The sequence below is a fragment of the Citrus sinensis genome, chromosome 3, assembly GCF_022201045.2.
Source record: "Citrus sinensis cultivar Valencia sweet orange chromosome 3, DVS_A1.0, whole genome shotgun sequence".
Lineage (NCBI taxonomy): Eukaryota > Viridiplantae > Streptophyta > Magnoliopsida > Sapindales > Rutaceae > Citrus > Citrus sinensis.
In genome coordinates this window covers 42,442,880-42,465,848 of record NC_068558.1, presented here as the reverse complement: position 1 = coordinate 42,465,848, position 22,969 = coordinate 42,442,880, and the positions used below count along the sequence as shown (strand labels likewise).

Sequence of the window (22,969 nt, the reverse complement as noted above, 5' to 3'; positions counted from 1 at the left end):
ACAACACGGATTACAAATGGGCCAAAGCACGACACGCGAAATACACGTAATAAGCACACTTTATTGGTGGGCTAGTAAACATAAAATGTTATGGTTTTACAAATATCTTGAAATTAAATTATTTTAATATATTTTATTAGTATAGGCTTTAAAAAAATAATTTAATTCTTAGTTTAAAAAATATTATAATTGTTTTATTTTTATAATTTATTAAATGAATAAATGATATCGTAATTTTAATAAATAAAATTATAAATATCATAATTCTATAAATGATAAATCTAAAATTTTATAACATTAATATTTCATTCAAGACATAATAACTTGGTTAAAGGATATAGAATTAACCTTGCTCGTTTATTGTATCCATAGTTGTGATTAATAAATGTTATTTTGTGCTTAATAATTAATATTTCGTATTCTTGTAATTGTGATTTGTCGTAATTCGTATTTCGTAGTTGTAATAAATTGTGACTTGTTATAATTGATATCTCTTAGTTATAACTTTTTGTAATCGTTATTTTAGGATTGTAGTTTTGATTTTTATTAATAATTACTACAGTCTATGGAATTAAATTTATGTATTGTTGTATTATAATTTGTTATTACGAAATTAAATATATAATTGTGAAATTATGATAAACTGATAATGAAATATTAATTGTTCCCTTAATAAAAATTATTATTGTTGTTAATATTATTGTTGTTGTGCATGGGCTAGTGGCCCAGAAAAAACACTCCAGTCACGTGGACTTAAAAAAGCACACTAGAATTGTGGGTTTGAAGAAAAAAAAAAAAGGAAGAGAGATTGGCATAACTTTTTTGGACACAGCCCATAGCACACCCCAAACACGTTACACATGGGCTCGTGCTGTGGGCCGTGCCATGCCTAAAAAAATTTGGCACGGTATGGCATGGCCCGTTCACTTAGTGGGTCGTGCCGTGATAGCTCATGGGCGTTATGAACCTCAATTTGAAGGCGGCACGGCCCATTGGCCATTGTTGATAAAAATCATAATACCACTTATTTATTTAATAAATTATAAATATAAAATAATTAAATTATTTAATTTTTATATTAAAAATTTAAAAATTTTACACTAATAAATATTTTCAAAATTTTGATTTTTAATTATTCATAAATTTATAAAATTTTAAATACACTTTCACAAAAAAATTCCGACCGATTAGCATCACTAATTTAATATACCCTATTACTTGATTTTAGACGCCACGTCAACAAAATCTTAAAATCTCGCGCCACCATAAAACACCGTATTGCCTTTCGTTTATACATTTCGGGAGTCATATTATTGGAATTGGGCGTCCTCGAAAGTAACGGAAGCATGAAGCAGCGGGGACTTCCTAGCGAAACCATAATTTGCGCGCGTACACCAAAAATCTGTTTTGGCTCCTCAAATCAAATCATATTTTGCCGCCTTTCACTTATTCCCAAAACCAAATCCTCGCCGTCCACGTGTCCGCATCTCACAGTCCAAAGCCCACTCCAATAATAACAACAATGATAATTATGACCCCATTGGCCCGTTCCCACAACGCTAGGAAGGCTGAGACCTGAGAGGAAAACACTGCTCTGATTTTGGAGTTCATTTGGATCTCAACGATGGCCGATTCCGCTGCCAATAGTAAACGATCTTTTAATCCGTTGGTTCTTCATCTTCAGAAACTTGCTCTCGAGCTCAAATGTCCTCTCTGGTTTGTAGTTGTTACTCTTTTAAGTTGAAAGATTATAATTATTAATTATTATATCGCTCTTACATGAGTCCAAACTTTTATTTTTTTTTCCTTTTTTTGGGTAATGATTCACTATCTTGAGAATCAAATTTACGCGTAACTCGTTCTCATTTGTAATGTTATTTCATTTATTTGTATGCTTTTTTGGTTATTTTAAAAGTGTGATGTTTGCATAAATGTGGAAGAAAAATAAAAATTGAGTTTTTTTTTTCTTATAATTTATAATTTATTTTCATAAAAATGTTGATTGAGTGTTCTACTAATTTGTCTGCAGCTTAAACTTGTTCAGTAGGCCGTTGTTGCTCCCATGTGATCACATATTTTGCAAGTATGTTCTCATTTTTCATATCTACATTTATCATCAACTTTATTTTTTTCCCCTCCCTTTTGAAACTATTGAGTTGGATTTTGTTCATTTTCAAAATTTGTTGCAGTTCATGCGTACCCAGATCTGCACAGTGTGATTCAGAGTGTCCTTTATGTAAATCTCAGTGTACTTATGCAGGTACTGTTAGTTATTTGTGATTAGATCATTATCTATCCCGTCTAAATAGAAATTAGTTGTTAGTTTAAGAATGGGACTTTTTTCTTGGTTCAATTTATGTTGGTTTCATCACTGTTAGCCGCTGATTTCTTTGCTTTATTAGAATATAGTCATCTGAAACTAGAGAGATAGCAAACACTGGTTAACTCAATTAATGTTGTAATGGTTACTGCATGACAGATTTAAGGCCTTTGGCTTTTCTAGAAAACATAATTGCAATTTATAAAGGATTGGATGCTTTGCCTAGTTCCAACTTGCTTCAGCCTGTTTATTCAGGTACGGCCAATTTATACACTTTTTATTTGGAGTATTTATCTGCACGAAGTTTTTTTCTATTGAAATAATTGCTTTTTCTTGTTAATTGATTGTTGCAGCTTTTGGTAGACGTCAAGAGGATAATTCAAGCAGTGGCCAGTCTTTATCGGCCAATACATTAGTTCAAGTTTCATTTAATAATCCTGCCTGTGATGGCCAAAAAAGCAAAGGATTTGAACTAACTGGTATGGGAGAAAATAAACGTGATGGTGGCCAGAATCCCAATTCGGCACAACCAAGTTCCCATACACAAGCTGGAGGCATTCGAGACTGCAGGCCTGCCCAAATAGACATAAACCAATTGGACCAATTGTCACCTTGCAGTCCTCCTTCATTTGGTGATATTAAGGGTTCAGACAATGAAAGCAATGATCAGGGTGGGGAGCTTGTAAGTATTTGACAGTTGTTACGTCCAGTATACCTTTTTTGTGTGCATATGGATTTTCTTTTCTAGTATTTGTTAGTTCTTTATTTTTACCACATATTGCTTACGCTAAGAGATCAACTTGGCTTTGTTGAGTGTCAAAGCATACTTTTTCTTTTTTGATATGCTCTAACTTATGGTCAGATTTCATTCCCTTTTCAGAGTCCAGAAAGTCATCTAGCCAATCGATCTGTCAAGAGAGGTTTTGATGATAGAACAAGACAGGAACATAGACTTTCTAGCTCTGAGACAGCAGGTTCTTTCAGGGACTCAAAGAGACTGAAAAGTTTCAACTATGGGCCTGATAGTGTTGGTGTGAAAAGTTCTGGTCATAGCGAATCAACAGTTTTTCGAAGTGAAAGCTTAATGGCTTCTAGATCTGATTCGGAACTTAAATCTGTGGCAGCTCTTGCTAGTGAAAAAATGCCTCCAATTTCAAATGACTCTTGTGCAAATAATTATATATGTGGGTTTTGCCAGTCCTCTAGAATTTCAGAGGTAAGCTGCCTTTGTTGCTTTTCTTGTGTAATTATTTATTATCATTTAAATTTTTGGTTCTCTTCCAGGTAACTGGATTGATGTTGCACTATGCTAATGGGAAACCGGTGGTGGGAGAGGAGGCAGATCGTTCACATGTTATACATGTGCATAGTAAATGCATTGAATGGTATGTCATCCTGTCATTTCAGATAATATATGTGATTACAGTAAGATATGTTTATGCTTTCAATTAGAAGTGCATAACAGAGCCAGTACAGTTAAAAATGTTTGTTGGGGCTAGTTTCCATCTGATTTTCAAGGCTTGATATGACATTAAATTCTTCATATTTCTGTAGTTATTGGTATTGGTTGTTAGAGGAAAGTGTGATTTCATTTAAAATTTCAGGGCACCGCAAGTATATTATGCTGGAGACACTGTTAAGAATCTAAAAGCAGAATTGGCAAGGGGTTCAAAACTTAAGTGTAGCAGATGTGGGCTAAAGGGAGCAGCCCTAGGTTGTTATGTGAGGTCTTGCCGGAGAAGTTATCATGTTCCTTGTGCTCTGGAAATTTCGGAATGTCGGTGGGACACTGTAAGTACACTATGCTAATCGACATGGCATTTGCATTTATTTATTGATTTAATATGAGATCCCAAGTCTCAGTTTATGAATTAATCCTTTGGGTTAAAAAAATATTGATTTTTGTCTTTTTGTGTTTCTTACAGGAAAACTTTCTTGTACTTTGTCCAGTGCATTCTTCAGTCAAATTTCCAATTGAGAAGTCTGGACATCGCAGCATAAGAAATCGTGCTGCACCACTCCAATTGTATGACCTCATTCTTGGCTTGTCTAAACCAGTAAAGATTTAGTGGATTTTAGTGCTTGATAGCTTTTAATGAATAGTAGATGCTATTTGAATTTAGTTGAGCAAGGAAGTTCAAGGTTTTGTGTCTTTGGTGTTAACTGAAGTACATAGTAATATTCCAAATTTTAAAGTCAGTGCTATAAAATCTCACCCTCAGCACTTACCTACTTTTGTTTGTTGTTCTTCTGCATGCAGAACTCCCCAGGAGCCTAGCTTTTGGGGATCTTCACCTAATAAAGCAAAAGAATGGGTTTTTTGTGGATCTGCTTTGTCTGTGGAGGAGAAGGTTAGTTGAGGTGCACTGATATCTAGTAATAAATAAATGAATTTTAAGTAGTGATTACAAATTACCTTATTATAATTGAACTGATAATTGGTGTTACCTAATATCTTTTTACAAGCAAAACATTAAATCTTGGAAATGTGTCCATATCTTAATTGGTGTTATGATGTCTTAATTGTTGCAATAGTATAGTTGATTAGAGATTCAGAATGTGGTTTGGAAGCATCTTAATCCAGTAATTGTGATGAATTCTGTTGTTAAGGCTGCTAATATGTAGTTTTATCCTATTCTGTTGGTGCAGCTTCTTTTGGTCAGGTTCGGTAACATGATTGGTGTACCAGTGAGCAAGTTCTGGAAACCAAATGTCACTCATGTGATTGCGGCTACAGATGCAAAGGGTTCGTGCACCAGGACACTGAAAGTTCTCATGGCCATTTTGAATGGGAATTGGGTTCTTAAGATTGACTGTAAGTTTGACCTGCATTGTACATTGCCATATGCACAAATTTCTATGATTAGTTATTTGGTGCTTTTCTTAATATCTCATTTTCATTTATCCCTTTGTTGAGCATGATATCCTAGATGTTGGGAGATCCCATGGAAGATATATAATATTTATATCTGTTCAGAAATATTTACTTGGCAATTGTTTTGAGCTGTTCAAACAGTATTTACATGGGTCATGATGTCAGCAATTAATTTTGTTGATAGAAGAAAATTGTCCCTTGATACATTGACCACTGGTTTCATGTTTGTCTTCAAATATGTCTGTGGACTGGTTATTAGATCTTTTGGTTGTGTTCTTAACCCTTTTCCTTCTCATGCTTCCTTGTGTTGCTAATTATTTGCTCCTGTAATTTGTCATTGCTAATACAATTTATAATTTGCCTTTGCAGGGATAAAAGCATGCATGGAGGCTATGAATCCTGTGGGTGAAGAGCCTTATGAAATTAATCTTGACAACCATGGATGTGAAGAGGGCCCAAAAACTGGCAGACTTAGGGCATTGAATAAAGTAAGTCTCCAAAGAACATTGATTTCAAGCAAAAGTTTGGAATCGTTCCCAGTGCCTTTTATACTGGCCATTTTATCTACATGTTTCTTGCAACTGGTACATTTATACCTTTTCAACAATCTATTGTTATGGACTTAATGAGCGGTGCTTTTCTATGAGATTATAATTTCCTTTTAACTCTTTTATGTTTCTTTCTCCTTACTAAGAATTGATTCAATTATTTCTTTTTCAGGCACCAAAACTCTTTGATGGTTTAAGTTTTTATTTCAGTGGTAACTTCATGTTGGGTTACAAGGAAGATCTACAGAGTCTGGTTATTACTGCAGGGGGTACCATTTGGAAGAGTGAGGGTGAATTATTGGCACAATGTCGCAATGACGAAACAGCTCCTTCTAAGGTATTAGTAGTTTATAATCTTGACTTCCCAGAAGGATCTTTGATTGGAGAAGTTTCAACTATTTGGAATAGATTAAATGAAGCAGAGGAATTGGCTAGCAAAATTGGATGCCGAGTCATTGGTCACACTTGGCTTTTGGAATCAATTGCTGCACATAAGCTACAACCTTTTCTCAGCTGACTAGCTTTGGTAGCTGATAATCTGTCATTTGTTTAGCGATGCTTCTTAAACTGTCCCACTTGAAGGTCACAGCTCCTGCTAACCGAAAGCATTCACAACAGACGATTTGCTAGCTTAATTTTATTAGTGTTTTTGTTTGATGCATGTGAAATTAATGCCCAGTGTCAGTTGTCTGATCGAGTCCGTATTTTGCACCTTTTGCTTGAGTTGTAATTATGAGGTCTCTGTTGGAATGGCAAGGGGCTGTGATCGATTTCTCCATCTCATTCGACTTCGTCCCGAGGTGTTGCATTTTTTTTTCATATTACATATCGTGCAGCAGATGTTTCTAGCTAATTATTATGTAATATCATTTGCCTAATTAATCTTTTTAATTCATATTTATTTATTTTAACTTTACCCCATCTTGCCTAGCCTTTTTTTTCTTTTTTTGGAGATCCGCATGTTATTAATTAATTTAGATATATTTGTAACTGCAATATCGCGTAGCAGAAGTATGAAAAGAAGAGATTAAAAAAAAAGAAAAAAAGATCTACAATTGGAGAGACCGAGTAGTAATCGTATGGGATTGCACCGTTTAATTTGTGAATGTTTTTATGTTTTCCAATATAACACGCAGTATTATACATGAAGCTTTATCAGCCGAATCCAGTGCCAGCTTCAGCTGCTAAACCTTTGCTATGTGCAGCAGCATCAATGGCTTCTTGCAAATCCCTTTTCGAGTCCACGTCTACATTATAAACAAACAACTTTGCGACGAGGAAATAGAAGAGCAAGTTGAGGAAGCTCAAGATCGCCAACAACGCATAATAATAGTCTAAATGAGAAATATTTAGATTATCCAAAACCCACCCTCTGTGACCATTCCTTTTAGTGACATCCGAAACAGTCGTCAATAGGACCGAACTCAAAAAATGCCCAACTCCTAAGCTTGTAGTGAAATATGATGTACCTAGACTTTTCATCCCTTCAGGAGCTTGGTCGTAAAAGAATTCCAGCTTTGCAACTTCAACGAAGTTATCAGCCACCCCCATTAAAGCAAACTGAGGAAGTAGTATGAATATGGTTAGAGGCACGGTGTCCTCTTTACCCAAAGCTCCTTCTGTTCTTGCAACGTGAAGTCTTTTCCTTTCAACAAAGCAAGCTGTCAGCATGATAACAACATGCAACACAAGGCCAATTCCCATTCTCTGAAGCAAGGTGATTCCTCTTGGGTTTTTAGTGTAACGCCTGAGGAATGGAACCATGTAACGGTCGTAAATGACGATGGTGACCAACATGAAGATGGTTATAAATGCTGTGAGACACGCCGTTGGGATTTTGAAATGAGGACCCATGCTTCTATTCAGGGTGGCGCCCTGTTTGATGAATAGTGTACCCCCTTGAGCCACCGCTGCGCTTGGTATGAGTGTTGCAATCAGAATTGGGAGCATTTTCACCATTTGCTTCGTTTCTTCTACTTGAGTCACCGGAGATAGCATCCACGGTGAGCTTGGTCCGGTCTTTACCGCGGCTTTGTCAAGGAATCTAGTAACAATAATTTAGTGTAAGTATGAGGATCCAAAAGTATAAAAAGTTATATTATAAGTGATTGAGTTGTGTTTCACATTAGTTAGTAAAAAAGAAATACTTGAGTTTATAAAGATGGTAGGTCACTCCACTCAATAGACTAATCTTTTGGGTTGGATACCTATAAATCTTATGGTAAGTCCCCCAACAAGTGGTGTCAGATCTAAACCATAGTAGTTGAAATGTGGTGGTAGAACAACTTAGGTGTGTCGGACGAAAATACTGACGGTGGTTTCGTCTGAGGGAAGGATTGTTGAGTTGTGTCCCATATTGGCTAGTAAATAAGAGATACTTAGGTTTATAAGGAGGGTATTTCACTTCATCCAATAGATTAGTCTTTTGGATTAAATATTTTAAAATTTTATACTAAGTCCCCCAACAATAAGGTAGGTTTCGGATTATGTCCTCATTAATTCTGAGCAAAAATAACAAGAGAAGAGTAATTATATAAAAAAAAAGAACCTTAACGAAGGGGTGTGATCAATTCTGAATTTGTTAGATTTTGAGTATTCTTCCAAGCTCAACTCATGTAGCTCTTTTGGGTCAATCGGGACAGGTTCCTTCCATTTCCTGACTGCAGCCACAATAACTTGTGCAATTCTAGTCATGGGGCTCCCTGAAGGCAGCTTGTGTCTATAAAATGGCGTTCCAACAAGAAACAGCAAAATGGAAACGAGGAGGCCAATTGTGGGGAGGCCATAGCCAAGACTCCAGCCAACATTGTCCTGAATGTAGATCAAGAAAGTGTTCGAGAAGAGGGTTCCAAAGAAAATGCTGAACATCCACCAGTTGAAGAAAGAAAGCTTTTGCCTCCTCTCTTTAGGCTCAAAATCATCAAACTGATCAGCTCCCATGGTGGAGATGTTAGGCTTCGTGCCTCCTGTCCCGATTGCGATTATGTATAGTGCACAGTAGAAAATTCCCTTTTGCAAGGCCGAGGCTTTCTTGTGGCAGTCTTCAATTTTGATCCCATGGCCGCATGACGGGGGCTTCAGGGCTGGCACTGATACTGCTAGGGTTAACAGGGACATTCCCTGTTCATGTATTGAAAAAAAAAAAAATCATCATCATCATCATCATCATAATCACGCTTGCTCGCTTGCTTTAATTTTCCATTAATGTATCGATAGGAGTAGTGAGCATTGTTTTTTTTTTTTTGAAAATTAATGAATAATTATTTCATTGCTTAGAAAAATAGAATTATTTGAAAATTTTGTTAAAAAGTGTCAGAAAGCAATTGCAATAAAAAAAAAAAAAAAATAATAAGACAAGATTTTGATTAGACAATTGTATTATTTTAACCTGCTGTAAGAAAAAAATTTATTACTGCTCCAGCAGCATTACTCTTTTGTGTTATATCGCAACGTATTTTTCAATTAATCATTAAAAAAAGAAAAAAAAAGTGTTCATACTCGTATAGAAATGAGTACATGAAAATGGGAGACTCATGGAGAACCCCAAGACTTGGTCCTTCAGGGAACCAGTGAAGATTTAATGTCATGTGGCTTCTGTTTGTTTAAAGAACAATCACATAACGTGTTTGATTTTTGCATGGAATGCACCATCATGGTTTATCACAATCTCCCCCCCTACCGTATACGTACGTATACGGAGACTCTAGCTAGCTAAATAAATAAATAATAAAATAAAATGAAAGAAAAAAAAACAATTACACCATTGGAATGAAAATATATAAATCAAAATTTACCGAGAAATAAATGGCGGATGCAAGGACGAAGGTCCAGTAGCGACCGAGAAAAGCATCAGCGATATAAGCACCTAAAATAGGAGTCATCCAGACGGTGCCAACCCAGTTGGTGACGTTGTTTGCTGATTTCACAGTGCCTTCACGGAGCTTGTTTGTCAAATACAGAACTAGGTTTGATGCTATCCCATAATATGCCATCCTCTCAAACACTTCGTACCCTGCAATATTTAATATTGAATCATGCATATATCACGATGTATGCGTATTAGCAACCAAAGCCTTAACTATATTATATGTGTTTACTTGCTGATCATAACATTAATTACAAACCAAAATTAAGTATCACACTTCATATGCATGACGAAATGAAAAAGAAGATATATGTGTGTATCAAAGAGAAATTAATGGAGAATTAAACTTTTTCACACACACATCCCGGACCTCTAAAGCTAGGGCGAAAGAGTATTGAACTACGAGAGGTGAAACCAACTGGGCTGATAGGACACTGATATGTGCATATCACGACTCACCTACAATGAAAGAACAAGCTTTCCATCTGCCAGTATTTGATCTCAAGACGGGTTTCCCCTTGAGATCCACGGTTCCATCTTGTGTATAATCTTCTCTTCCATCTGCATCTCCCTTCTCTTCACCTAGCTTTAATGTGGCCATTAATCAATTATTACACCACAAGAAAATATGCTATTGGCTACAAATTCTATTGCAACAAAACTTACTTTATTGCTAAAATTAATATCTTGCAATAAAAATTAGTCTTTATCGCTATAGCTAAACAGATTTTGTTCTTCTTAATGATGTGGAATAGGCAAGAAAATTAGAATATATGGCAACAAAATATTTTCTTGCCCTACGCTATGTTTGGCAACAAAAGTGTTCTTGTTGCCTAACAAGCTTAATGAAAGCAAAATTTGTTTCGTTGCTCAAGTTTTTCCACAACAAACACTTGAATCAGTTGCAACAAATGAAATATTGTAAAAAGTTGTTATTAGCGAGAAAATTTGTTTTGTGCTCTCAAATTTTTTTGCAAGGAGATTAATTTTGTTGCGTAAAGGTTAACAAAAATATTAAATTTTCCAATATTGATAATAGCAAATTGTTACACTAAAGAAAGAAGTGAAACGACGTTGTTTCACACCTTTATTAGTATTTCAGCCTCTTTTTTCCCCAAGTGTTAAGGCCACACTCACTCATTACTCTAAAACTTCTCTTGCTCGAGTGTAGCTTGCTCCTCACTGACAATGACAACCCTCACTGTCGTTGGCTCGCTGCTGTCTTTCTTTGCCACAGCGGAATCAAATTCAATCCTAAATCGAAACCAAAACCTTACCTGTTGACGACAGCCGAAATCCTAGCCATCAAGAATCCCTGAAAGCCACACTCATTCGCAAGCAAGCTTTACCTATTTCTTAGCGATTTCTAGCAAGTGATGGTGAGCTTCGCCGTTATCTCAACTATCTTCGACATGAGCTTCAAAGTTCTCATCTCTTTTAAACCCTGAGTATGATTTTTTTTTTGTGGGTTTCAATTTTTTTTTTTTTTTTGCATTATTGTTTTGTTTGATTGTTTCTCTTACTCGATTTGTGATTATAAATCTATATATAGTATAGGATGTTGTTCCGACTCTTGCATTAATGATATATTTTTTACATATGTGTTTTGCATTCCATGTGTTTGTTAAAGGTTCTATTACATTTCTGGGTAATCTTGTGTTTTAGTATTACAATAATTCATTATAGAATTTTCTCATTTATTAAATTTTAGAAACATTTCTTGAGCTGCTTTATTAATCGGCTAAATTGAGCGAGACAGGGATGAGTAGAACAGTGAGACCGGAACTGATAGCTTTATACGAATGAACTTTTCCATTTTAGGATTCAAGAAATTTATAAATCTAGTTAATAATGTTCGTTTGGGCTTTTAATGATAGGATTACATTTTATTCTACAATTTAGCCTTCTTTTGGATTGAAAAGTCTTGTACAATTTGTGACAATTGATTAAGTTGCTACTCAAGTAATGCCCTGTGTTTGCATTTTGGCTCGTAATGCTTGATCCTTCAATGGGAATGAAAAGAATATTGAAAAATTGCTGCAAAATCTAGTTAATATTATCTGTAAAAGTTTCTTGAATAATTTGCGGAGTGAATCTCTTAATCGTCATTAGTAATTTAGTTAACTGTAGACTTTGAAGTTTCCAATTATTTATTCATTTAATATAATTTTTTCACTAGTGCAACATCAGGTGGAATTCTTAATAAAGCTATTGAAGCAGAGGAAAAGACGCATGGAGACTTCTTAAGGCTGGTGATGTTTCTTTCTTGTTCCTTTGATGCTCTTGTTGGTGTTTATTCACAATCCTGTTAATCTTAAAATATATTTCAAAAATTCTGATAAACCTTCTCATTTGTTTGTTGGGACTATACATACCAGAACATATAAAGGGCTACTTGGAATTGTCAGCCAAGACAAAAACTTATTTTTGATAAGTGCGTATAAGATATTGTGAAGAATACAAGTGGTTGTTATTAATAGAATTATTTCGCGTCACTCATTTCAGTAAGACAAAAGGTTGGGTGAATGAGGTGGCACACATATGCCTTAATGCAAATTAATTCCATGACCAATGGATTAAATTTCAACTGTTTAATTAATAAAATTCTTTTTTTTCCTTCATTTACTAACGAAGCTTTATGTATAGGACCAAATGGTAGAGATACAACAACAACAACAACAACAACAAACCGATCCTGAAGAAGCAAAACCACTAACTCAAAGGGAAATATGCATTGAAGTACTTGGAAAGAAATCAGGCTATTTTCGAGGACTTGGCAACAGACCACGCCCAACTTCAAACCATGGTGTTGATACTTCTGAGGCTGACAGATTGCATGGTATTATATCTTCACAACAAAGTAGATTGGATTCACAAGATGTTGAGCTTCAATAGCAAAAGAAGACTATTGATCAATTGGAGTCCAGATTGTCCCAATTTGAGGGTATGATGCAGCAATTTTTTTCTTCTCAAGGATCCGCTTTTCGCTTTACAGATTCAGCTACTCAATGATTACTCATTTCAATGATGTCCTTAGAGTATCTTGAACTTGTTAGTATTTTGAATTGGTCATCACTTGATCTTAAAGTCAATTTTGTATATATATATATATAGCTTGGATACTGAATGGGCCTTTAACTTTTAAATTAGTTCAATGACATTAATGATTTTTTTTTGTTAGATTTCTCAACATATATTTCTAGTTTATTATTGTCATGGTGGATTGGTGGGGAAAAAAATTGGTATCTTTCCCAACGAACTTGGTTTGCTTCCTTTTATACCATGATATTATTAAAAAAAAATTGTAGTATTTTTTAACGACAAAATTGATTTGTTTCTAAAAATATTTAAATATTTATTGCAAATTTGTAAAATATTCAACATAAAGAAATAAAGTAGTTTTGTTGCCTAAAATCTTAGCTAACAAACACCTTTGTTGGTACGCGTTTTTTTATGAAATGTATTTTATTTCTTAGCAGCAAATTAGTTTTGTAGTAAATAACTATATAGAAACAAAATAATTTTGTTGCGTAAAATTGTTTAGCGCAACAAAAAAGTTTGTTGCCAAATTATTTTCTAAACAAGTTGAAGACTTCTTCACAACGAATCTGTTTTGTTGCGAAAGAAAGTTTGAGGCGAGAAATGCTTTGATATGTTGTTAAACATAGAGGGCGACAATGCTAGGCCGACGACTGGCCGACAAGCTTGTTTTTGTAGCAATAACCTATGGCAACAAAATTGACACTTTAGGCTACAGCCTTTTCTCAGCCGACTAGCTTTGGTAGCTGATAATCTGTCATTTGTTTAACGATGCTTCTTAAACTGTCCCACTTGAAGGTCACAGCTCCTGCTAACCGAAAGCATTCACAACAGACGATTTGCTAGCTTAATTTTATTAGTGTTTTTGTTTTATGCATGTGAAATTAATGCCCAGTGTCAGTTGTCTGATCGAGTCCGTATTTTGCACCTTTTGCTTGAGTTGTAATTATGAGGCCTCTGTTGGAATGGCAAGGGGCTGTGATCGATTTCTCCATCTCATTCGACTTCGTCCCGAGGTGTTGCATTTTTTTTTCATATTACATATCGTGCAGCAGATGTTTCTAGCTAATTGTTATGTAATATCATTTGCCTAATTAATCTTTTTAATTCATATTTATTTATTTTAACTTTACCCCATCTTACCTAGCCTTTTTTTTCTTTTTTTGGAGATCCGCATGTTATTAATTAATTTACATATATTTGTAACTGCAATATCGCGTAGCAGAAGTATGAAAAGAAGAGATTAAAAAAAAAGAAAAAAAGATCTACAATTGGAGAGACCGAGTAGTAATCGTATGGGATTGCACCGTTTAATTTGTGAATGTTTTTATGTTTTCCAATATAACACGCAGTATTATACATGAAGCTTTATCAGCCGAATCCAGTGCCAGCTTCAGCTGATAAACCTTTGCTATGTGCAGCAGCATCAATGGCTTCTTGCAAATCCCTTTTCGAGTCCACGTCTACATTATAAACAAACAACTTTGCGACGAGGAAATAGAAGAGCAAGTTGAGGAAGCTCAAGATCGCCAACAACGCATAATAATAGTCTAAATGAGAAATATTTAGATTATCCAAAACCCACCCTCTGTGACCATTCCTTTTAGTGACATCCGAAACAGTCGTCAATAGGACCGAACTCAAAAAATGCCCAACTCCTAAGCTTGTAGTGAAATATGATGTACCTAGACTTTTCATCCCTTCAGGAGCTTGGTCGTAAAAGAATTCCAGCTTTGCAACTTCAACGAAGTTATCAGCCACCCCCATTAAAGCAAACTGAGGAAGTAGTATGAATATGGTTAGAGGCACGATGTCCTCTTTACCCAAAGCTCCGTCTGTTCTTGCAACGTGGAGTCTTTTCCTTTCAACAAAGCAAGCTGTCAGCATGATAACAACATGCAACACAAGGCCAATTCCCATTCTCTGAAGCAAGGTGATTCCTCTTGGGTTTTTAGTGTAACGCCTGAGGAATGGAACCATGTAACGGTCGTAAATGACGATGGTGACCAACATGAAGATGGTTATAAATGCTGTGAGACACGCCGGTGGGATTTTGAAATGAGGACCCATGCTTCTATTCAGGGTGGCGCCCTGTTTGATGAATAGTGTGCCCCCTTGAGCCACCGCTGCGCTTGGTATGAGTGTTGCAATCAGAATTGGGAGCATTTTCACCATTTGCTTCGTTTCTTCTACTTGAGTCACCGGAGATAGCATCCACGGTGAGCTTGGTCCGGTCTTTACCGCGGCTTTGTCAAGGAATCTACTAACAATAATTTAGTGTAAGTATGAGGAGCAAAAGTATAAAAAGTTATATTATAAGTGATTGAGTTGTGTTTCACATTAACTAGTAAAATGGAGATACTTGAGTTTATAAATAGGGTAAGTCACTCCACTCAATAGGCTAATCTTTTGGGTTGGATACCTATAAATCTTATGGTAAGTTCTCCAACAAGTGGTGTCAGATCTAAACCCTAGTAGCCGAAATGTGGTGGTGGAACAACTTAGGTGTGTCGGACGAAAATACTGACGGTGGTTTCGTCTGAGGGAAGGATTGTTGAGTTGTGTCCCATATTGGCTAGTAAATAAGAGATACTTAGGTTTATAAGGAGGGTATTTCACTTCATCCAATAGATTAGTCTTTTGGATTAAATATTTTAAAATTTTATACTAAGTCCCCCAACAATAAGGTAGGTTTCGGATTATGTCCTCATTAATTCTGAGCAAAAATAACAAGAGAAGAGTAATTATATAAAAAAAAAGAACCTTAACGAAGGGGTGTGATCAATTCTGAATTTGTTAGATTTTGAGTATTCTTCCAAGCTCAACTCATGTAGCTCTTTTGGGTCAATCGGGACAGGTTCCTTCCATTTCCTGACTGCAGCCACAATAACTTGTGCAATTCTAGTCATGGGGCTCCCTGAAGGCAGCTTGTGTCTATAAAATGGCGTTCCAACAAGAAACAGCAAAATGGAAACGAGGAGGCCAATTGTGGGGAGGCCATAGCCAAGACTCCAGCCAACATTGTCCTGAATGTAGATCAAGAAAGTGTTCGAGAAGAGGGTTCCAAAGAAAATGCTGAACATCCACCAGTTGAAGAAAGAAAGCTTTTGCCTCCTCTCTTTAGGCTCAAAATCATCAAACTGATCAGCTCCCATGGTGGAGATGTTAGGCTTCGTGCCTCCTGTCCCGATTGCGATTATGTATAGTGCACAGTAGAAAATTCCCTTTTGCAAGGCCGAGGCTTTCTTGTGGCAGTCCTCAATTTTGATCCCATGGCCGCATGACGGGGGCTTCAGGGCTGGCACTGATACTGCTAGGGTTAACAGGGACATTCCCTGTTCATGTATTGAAAAAAAAAAAAAAATCATCATCATCATTATCATCATAATCACGCTTGCTCGCTTGCTTTAATTTTCCATTAATGTATCGATAGGAGTAGTGAGCATTGTTTTTTTTAAAAAAAATTAATGAATAATTATTTCATTACTTAGAAAAATAGAATTATTTGAAAAATTTGTTAAAAAGTGTAAGAAAGCAATTGCAATAAAAAAAATAATAATAAGACAAGATTTTGATTAGACAATTGTATTATTTTAACCTGCTGTAAGAAAATTTTTTTATTACTGCTGCAGCAGCATTACTCTTTTGTGTTATATCGCAACGTATTTTTCAATTAATCATTAAAAAAAGAAAAAAAAAAGTGTTCATACTCGTATAGAAATGAGTACATGAAAATGGGAGACTCATGGAGAACCCCAAGACTTGGTCCTTCAGGGAACCAGTGAAGATTTAATGTCATGTGGCTTCTGTTTGTTTAAAGAACAATCACATAACGTGTTTGATTTTTGCATGGAATGCACCATCATGGTTTATCACAATCTCCCCCCCTACCGTATACGTACGTATACGGAGACTCTAGCTAGCTAAATAAATAAATAATAAAATAAAATGAAAGAAAAAAAAAACAATTACACCATTGGAATGAAAATATATAAATCAAAATTTACCGAGAAATAAATGGCGGATGCAAGGACGAAGGTCCAGTAGCGACCGAGAAAAGCATCAGCGATATAAGCACCTAAAATAGGAGTCATCCAGACGGTGCCAACCCAGTTGGTGACGTTGTTTGCTGATTTCACAGTGCCTTCACGGAGCTTGTTTGTCAAATACAGAACTAGGTTTGATGCTATCCCATAATATGCCATCCTCTCAAACACTTCGTACCCTGCAATATTTAATATTGAATCATGCATATATCACGATGTATGCGTATTAGCAACCAAAGCCTTAACTATATTATATGTGTTTACTTGCTGATCATAACATTAATTACAAACCAAAATTAAGTATCACACTTCATATGCATGACGAAATGAAAAAGAAGATATATGTGTGTATCAAAGAGAAATTAATGGAGAATTAAACTTTTTCACACACACATCCCGGACCTCTAAAGCTAGGGCGAAAGAGTATTGAACTACGAGAGGTGAAACCAACTGGGCTGATAGGACACTGATATGTGCATATCACGACTCACCTACAATGAAAGAACAAGCTTTCCATCTGCCAGTATTTGATCTCAAGACGGGTTTCCCCTTGAGATCCACGGTTCCATCTTGTGTATAATCTTCTCTTCCATCTGCAGCTCCCTTCTCTTCACCTAGCTTTAATGTGGCCATTAATCAATTATTACTTACTGCTCCCTGGAGAGAGATGAGGTACTGGCTGGGTCGACTGTGTACTCTATATATATATAAATATATAAGCTCTCTTAATCAAGTAGAAAGAAAAAAAAGAACATCTTATTATAATTAGTGAATAGATAGCTGCTTTTTCCGTCTAATAAGTTCAATTAACTTGTTTTACACTCCCCCTAAATTTTTGTTGGTGCCTCAAGAATATCGACCTACTTAGAAGTAGTTGTTGGAACGATAAAAGAAGCCAAAGATAAAAAGATGCCACAATCAAACGAAGCGAAGTCTCTATGCATTCTAGGAAAGTCTGACAGAAGCCATTACCCAAGTCTTAGTTACTAATTACCATGCTTTAATTACAGCCAAAAAGCAACTTAAAAGACAATAACCGGTCATTCATTCCTAGCAACTTTGGCAATTCTGAGTCCCCATTTTGACTAATCTCGTTTCGCTCTGGTAAAGGTATGAATACGACGATAATAAGCAATTGTCATATTTTGGATAAGAATTGAAAATATATACAGCTCTTGTCAATTAGTTTTTAGCTGATTTGGGCTCTGCAGTTTGGTAATTAAGGATTATATTTTTGCTCTCAAGTACGTAACAGGTTAAGAGAAAAGACTCCTTTTTTACATAAAAAAAAAAAAAACAAATAATTGATTTCACTACTTGTTAAAATAAATAAATAAAAAATAAAAATTGCAAATGGTGCGAGTAACAAGGACAGCTCGTACCTTGCTAAAAACATAAAAGCAAATGACATCAAAGAAGGATAAACCAGAAGTTAGAGTGACTCCAAAATTTTTAATTCCTCAATGGAATGAATGAATCTACACCCTTTTTATTTTTTTGGATTATGTCAAAGGATTATATTGTTTGTATCCCCAAGCCGAATCGGCTAAAAACACATCATCATCAAGGACGAAATTTGCTTGTTTTATTCAAAACTGGGCCCAAACCCCTGCCAGCTGCCATTAAGATTAGATGTCCGCCACCAGATAAGGGGAGGGAAGTTAAAAAGCCTGATTAATTCTTGTCTGATTCTATGGCCGGATATCTGGTTGAAACTTGAAATACTCCACATGCATACATCTCAAATGACTTTAAGAAAATAGTTAATATTTCTTCATTTATTTTTTAAATAAATCACTATTCGAGTCTTGACTAGCTCGATCACATCCAATGAATCATAAAGATGATTATTATGTATCAGAAATGTTGAATAATTCCAAAATCCTGTAATCAAATCTTCTTTAAACCACAAGAGCTTTCTCCTCCTCTAAGATCAATAGCCCAACATTTTCCCCGGCCAAAATTACGGAAGCAGGGCAAGCTTCCGTTCCACTATTTGAAGCTTTTTCCCTGTGGCGTAGAAAGAATAAAAGCCATCAAATACTCAGTTCATCAAAACAAAGAGAAGCTCAGTTAGAGTGACAATGGGTCCTTGAAGAAGTGCTTATTTTTCTAATCCTAATGTTTGTATGAAAGCTGAAAGTCTGAAACCAAACCACTACACTCTCTCCAAGATTCTTTCTATCCAATGACAACTCACAATCAATATAACTTTACATGGCACATGACGGCTCCATATTTTCTTGACATAAATTCCTTATTGGGTTGATAAGAAAGAGCTTGATCATTCCCAGGGAAAAAAGGCCCGGTCTTACAAATACAGAACACAATTAAAGTATACAAAGAATACAAGAGAAAATAATATAGATGGCAAATACCACCACAACAAAACAGGGGATTCAAAGAAGGTAGGAACCATTAGGAGGAACAAACGATGTTGAGACACACCCCTTTCGCTGGTTATGCATTTTGGCGGACGCCACCAGCTATAGAGAATGATCTGCTGCCATGCATCCAAGACCAACGCATAGAAAACATCATTAGGATGATAAACGATAATGTACTGCTGTATGGCCTAGACCAGAAAGCTATATCTAAAACTGAAATGAGGGCCGCTTACCAAAGACCCAAAAATTTCATGAAGGCCACTAACCTATGCCGGAAAGCTATATCTAAAACTGAAATTCAAGAACTTGATCTAATCTTTATCCTCAATCCTCCAAAAGAATCAGTAGTCATGACAGCATTTCTAAGCCTAAGAAAACCAGAACAAGCAAATACGCGAAGAGTATGGAGAAAATGAAAAGTAAGGGAAAAAAAAAGAGAAAAAAGAAAAAAAAGCCATAAGGAACTACCTATCCTACTTCGCACGTACCATGACCTATTCAGAGGTTTTGAAGACTCCAGCCTGTGCATCTGCCAGAAAGATCACAAAAGAAAAGTATCACTTGGTGAGCTCGCTTTAATTTCCTGTCCACGCCACAAATCCCAGTTAATTATTGAGTCCCTTGACTTCCAACTTGGAATGTCCTGGACAAAAAGGGCAAATACAGGAGGAAAACAATTATGTCTCTTTGTGATATGTCTACCACTATGGTTACTTCTACTCATTAGGAACTGACCAATGCTAATGGCATAGAGATGTAACCACATTACTATGCAGCTTCACAATATTTCAGTATCTCTAACTCTAGTCTTCAATCTTTATGATACCAAATTACTCAGCTGCTGAAATTAAGCTAGTAAAAGCAAAAGCTTCAAAATAAAATATCTCAACATCATGTACAAAATTTCTAGCAGATTATTGGCGATATACAATAATAAAATGTTATTAACCAAACATTAATATTATAATCACCCACAATATTAAACAAAAGCTCATAACATACTAGCCTTGACAAGTAACTAGAAAGTAAAGTAGCTCCACATAAAAAAGCAGACAAAACAACAAACAACTTTAAGTCAACCACTATGACTTAATAACAAACAATACTAAAAAATAAATATTGCTACTAATTGGAACTCCTAGTCATTGTATATGAGCAGAATGACTACTGCAAGCTAAAATTGAGATTCAGGCAACCCAACCATTCCCACAATCTCTTGTCATCATAAATTGAGTCTTCCACCAGGCAAAGAAAAAAACTGAGGGCATCGCCAATCACTGCTGTTGCGCCTGTCGGGAATGTGCACCACCATACCCACCACTGTAACCACTTGAGGTCTGTGAAGAATCAGACCTCCAGGATGCATTTGTATAGCCTGAGTTCCCATTTGTGTCACCATATTCATTCTCTCCTCCAGCACCACTTCCAGCTCGTCCACCAGCAGCTCCATAGCCACCAGAATAAGGTCCACTGCTTCCACCATAATTACCGTACCCATAACCTTGATTCCCATAACCAGATGCCCCGCTTGAGGAGTGGCCCAGAGGAGAAACAGCACTTCCTCTGTTGGCTCCATAGCCTGCATTTGCATCATAACCTGAAGTGCCATAACCAGAAGGATTTTGGCTTCCCCAAGAACTCTTTAAGGCACCAGGTGCTGCACTAATAAAACCTGCATTTGGATTTCCGTATGCTCCAGCGGGACCGCCAAAACCTGGACCCGTGCTTCCATAACCACCCATACCATAACCACCATAACCACCATATCCAACTCCACCGCTTGCTGCTCCATAACCATAGCCAGCTGCCCCATAGCCTGAAAAAGGTGGGAAACCGCCTGCATTACTTTGGGTTTGCATATATCTATTCCCATCCAATCGGCCATCAAATGAACTAGTATTGCCACCAGAGGCACCGTAACCTTGATAGCCCCCACTTCGACCCCCACCACTAGCATCTTTTGGGAGGGCTCGTTTTACCTCCACAAGCTTACCGTTCAACTCATGAAAGACCTTCTGAAGAACATTATCAACTGCATCTTCTGTTTCAAAGGTGATAAAACCAAAGCCACGAGGACGCTGAGTATTCTGGTCATACATAACTACAACATCGGTCACATGACCATAATTTTCAAAATACTGACGGAATCCATCCTCTGTCAAAGTAGGTGGTAGCCCTCCAACAAATATCTTTTTGGTTTTGAAATATCCCCCTCCTTCGGAACCTCTGCCAGAATTAAAATTTCCAGATCTTGAATTGTGTTGTTCTTCTCTTGACAGAGCCCTCTTTGCCTCCACCTATGTAGCCAAAGCAAATTAAATGCTGAAAAACATACACATGTTTACATATTTTTACGTGTGTATGAACATGTCTACATATATTTACATGTGCGTATGAACGTGAACAGTAGGTCTACTATAATAGTCAACTTGTTCTGTATGAAGAACTACGTATAAATGAGGAAAAACAAATAATATAAAGAAACAACCAACCAGAATATGAACAGCTTTCTATTTAGTCCAATAGAAAAAAAATTAATAATATCTAGGCCAATCAGGATAGCAAATAACTTGCACTCAAGCAACGATATGTCGGCCTTAACGGTTTTAGCCATACCAAATGTTAGGAAATCCAACCCAAAAGTTAAATCTATTAGGAGGAGGGTACAACAGTGACCATTTCAGATATTATCTTATTAGACAGTTTAACACCAAAACTTATTTTTCAAGATGACAAGTAGTAAACCAACAAATTTACCAATTTGGGCAGAAGTATTCAAAAACAAAACAGAGCAAGTACATGTAAAGAAACAAACGGAGCAATGCCATAATTATGAAAGTAAAAAATTCACACAGACATAACCCCCCAAAAAAAAAAAACCATACTAAATACAACAAAATAAATTTGTTAATCAAATAAGTCAAGAACCTCACTATGACCACCAATTAAGCATGCTAAACACGGGCAAGTCACCAAAATTAAAATTTTATTACCAATCAAAAAGAAACTCAAAAACAAATTTTGAAGCAACAGAAGCAAACCCTAATCACCCACCACCAGTAAAAATCAACCGTTGATTAATCAAATAGTGAAACTCAATAAGAAGTAAGAACCTAGGACATCCCACCACCAATTGACAAGTAAAGAATAAGGCTTTCAAAAAATAACATGACAAAATCAAATTAAATAAGCCAAAAAGATAATTAATTTCGAAAGACATGGTAGGGAGACTCACAGGACGGCCATCAATGGTGTGCTTGTCCTGGAGGACTTGATCGAGAACAGAAGGATCAGAGAAGACGACGAAGCCGAAGCCACGTGGACGACCAGTCGTTTTGTCACGCATAATGACGACCTGCGAAACGTCACCGAATCGGGTGAAGTAATCCCTAAGCGTGCCTTCGGTCGTGTCCCATGCTATTCCTCCAATGAATAGCTTTCCCTCGTCCGATTCCATTATAAATATCGGGTTTTTTCTATTTCTCTCTCTACTGAATCAAGTGAGAGAGAGCGAGGTTGTCAAAGGAGGGAAGAGTTAGGGTTTTTTTGTTTTGTTTTGTTTTTTTTTTTTTTCTATTTCTTTTCGGAATCAGCCCTTACGGTGCTTGTGTGTAGGCAGGTAAATTACTCTGAACGTGCCCGTGGGGAGGAAGCAATGCTTACGACGCCGTTTCTCGTATGTCAATTTTTTTATTTTTTATAGTTACACCCTGCGTTTCTCGCAACGGTAGCGCAGTTGGCCAGCGCGTAGGTCTCATAGATTCGAGTGATCCCGAGGTCGAGCTGGTACTTTTGAGTGTGCTGCTTGAGGAGAAAAAAAAAAAGAAGACCGCGTTTAAATTTTTCTTACAATATCAAATCATTTACAAGTCTCTTAAACTAAAGTACT

General features: G+C 36.3%; 4 protein-coding genes and 1 long non-coding RNA gene across 11 annotated transcripts; 2 read left to right on the top strand and 3 right to left on the bottom strand.

Moving 5' to 3' along the window:
* Positions 1–1,315: 1,315 nt before the first annotated feature.
* LOC102622461 (BRCA1-associated RING domain protein 1) lies at positions 1,316–6,659 on the top strand. 2 transcript variants are annotated; one of them, XM_015530697.3, is made up of 13 exons: positions 1,316–1,716; positions 2,030–2,083; positions 2,190–2,260; positions 2,480–2,575; positions 2,674–3,002; positions 3,183–3,536; positions 3,605–3,705; positions 3,925–4,111; positions 4,246–4,346; positions 4,581–4,671; positions 4,970–5,135; positions 5,565–5,683; positions 5,916–6,659. In XM_015530697.3, the coding sequence occupies exons 1-13, from the start codon at positions 1,625–1,627 to the stop codon at positions 6,258–6,260; spliced, it is 2,106 nt and encodes a 701-aa protein (XP_015386183.2). In that variant the 5' UTR covers positions 1,316–1,624; the 3' UTR covers positions 6,261–6,659. The 2 variants fall into 2 exon arrangements, with proteins under 2 accessions (XP_015386183.2, XP_006479473.2); XM_006479410.4 differs by having other exon boundaries at positions 1,318–1,716; positions 3,201–3,536.
* A 154-nt stretch (positions 6,660–6,813) lies between these two features.
* On the bottom strand, positions 6,814–10,258 carry LOC127901045 (protein NRT1/ PTR FAMILY 5.2-like). The gene is made up of 4 exons (XM_052436913.1): positions 10,068–10,258; positions 9,538–9,755; positions 8,292–8,863; positions 6,814–7,787 (listed from the first exon to the last, which is right to left on the bottom strand). The coding sequence occupies exons 1-4, from the start codon at positions 10,207–10,209 to the stop codon at positions 6,899–6,901; spliced, it is 1,821 nt and encodes a 606-aa protein (XP_052292873.1). The 5' UTR covers positions 10,210–10,258; the 3' UTR covers positions 6,814–6,898.
* Positions 10,259–10,717: 459 nt separating this feature from the next.
* Positions 10,718–12,798, top strand: LOC127901046 (uncharacterized). The gene is made up of 3 exons (XR_008053011.1): positions 10,718–11,056; positions 11,788–11,860; positions 12,255–12,798. It is a non-coding gene; the product is annotated as an uncharacterized LOC127901046 (long non-coding RNA).
* Positions 12,799–13,932: 1,134 nt separating this feature from the next.
* LOC102612673 (protein NRT1/ PTR FAMILY 5.2-like) lies at positions 13,933–19,869 on the bottom strand. Of its 6 annotated transcripts, none has more exons than XM_052436911.1 (5): positions 19,549–19,869; positions 17,185–19,196; positions 16,655–16,872; positions 15,411–15,982; positions 13,933–14,907 (listed from the first exon to the last, which is right to left on the bottom strand). In XM_052436911.1, exons 2-5 carry the CDS (start codon positions 17,324–17,326, stop codon positions 14,019–14,021), a joined length of 1,821 nt encoding a protein of 606 aa, XP_052292871.1. In that variant the 5' UTR covers positions 17,327–19,196; positions 19,549–19,869; the 3' UTR covers positions 13,933–14,018. The 6 variants fall into 6 exon arrangements, with proteins under 6 accessions (XP_052292871.1, XP_052292870.1, XP_052292872.1 ...); XM_052436910.1 differs by having other exon boundaries at positions 17,185–19,193; XM_052436912.1 differs by having other exon boundaries at positions 17,185–18,703.
* A 137-nt stretch (positions 19,870–20,006) lies between these two features.
* Positions 20,007–22,682, bottom strand: LOC102622156 (heterogeneous nuclear ribonucleoprotein 1-like). Its single transcript, XM_006479409.4, has 2 exons — positions 22,316–22,682; positions 20,007–21,377 (listed from the first exon to the last, which is right to left on the bottom strand). Exons 1-2 carry the CDS (start codon positions 22,535–22,537, stop codon positions 20,355–20,357), a joined length of 1,245 nt encoding a protein of 414 aa, XP_006479472.2. The 5' UTR covers positions 22,538–22,682; the 3' UTR covers positions 20,007–20,354.
* Positions 22,683–22,969: the final 287 nt, after the last annotated feature.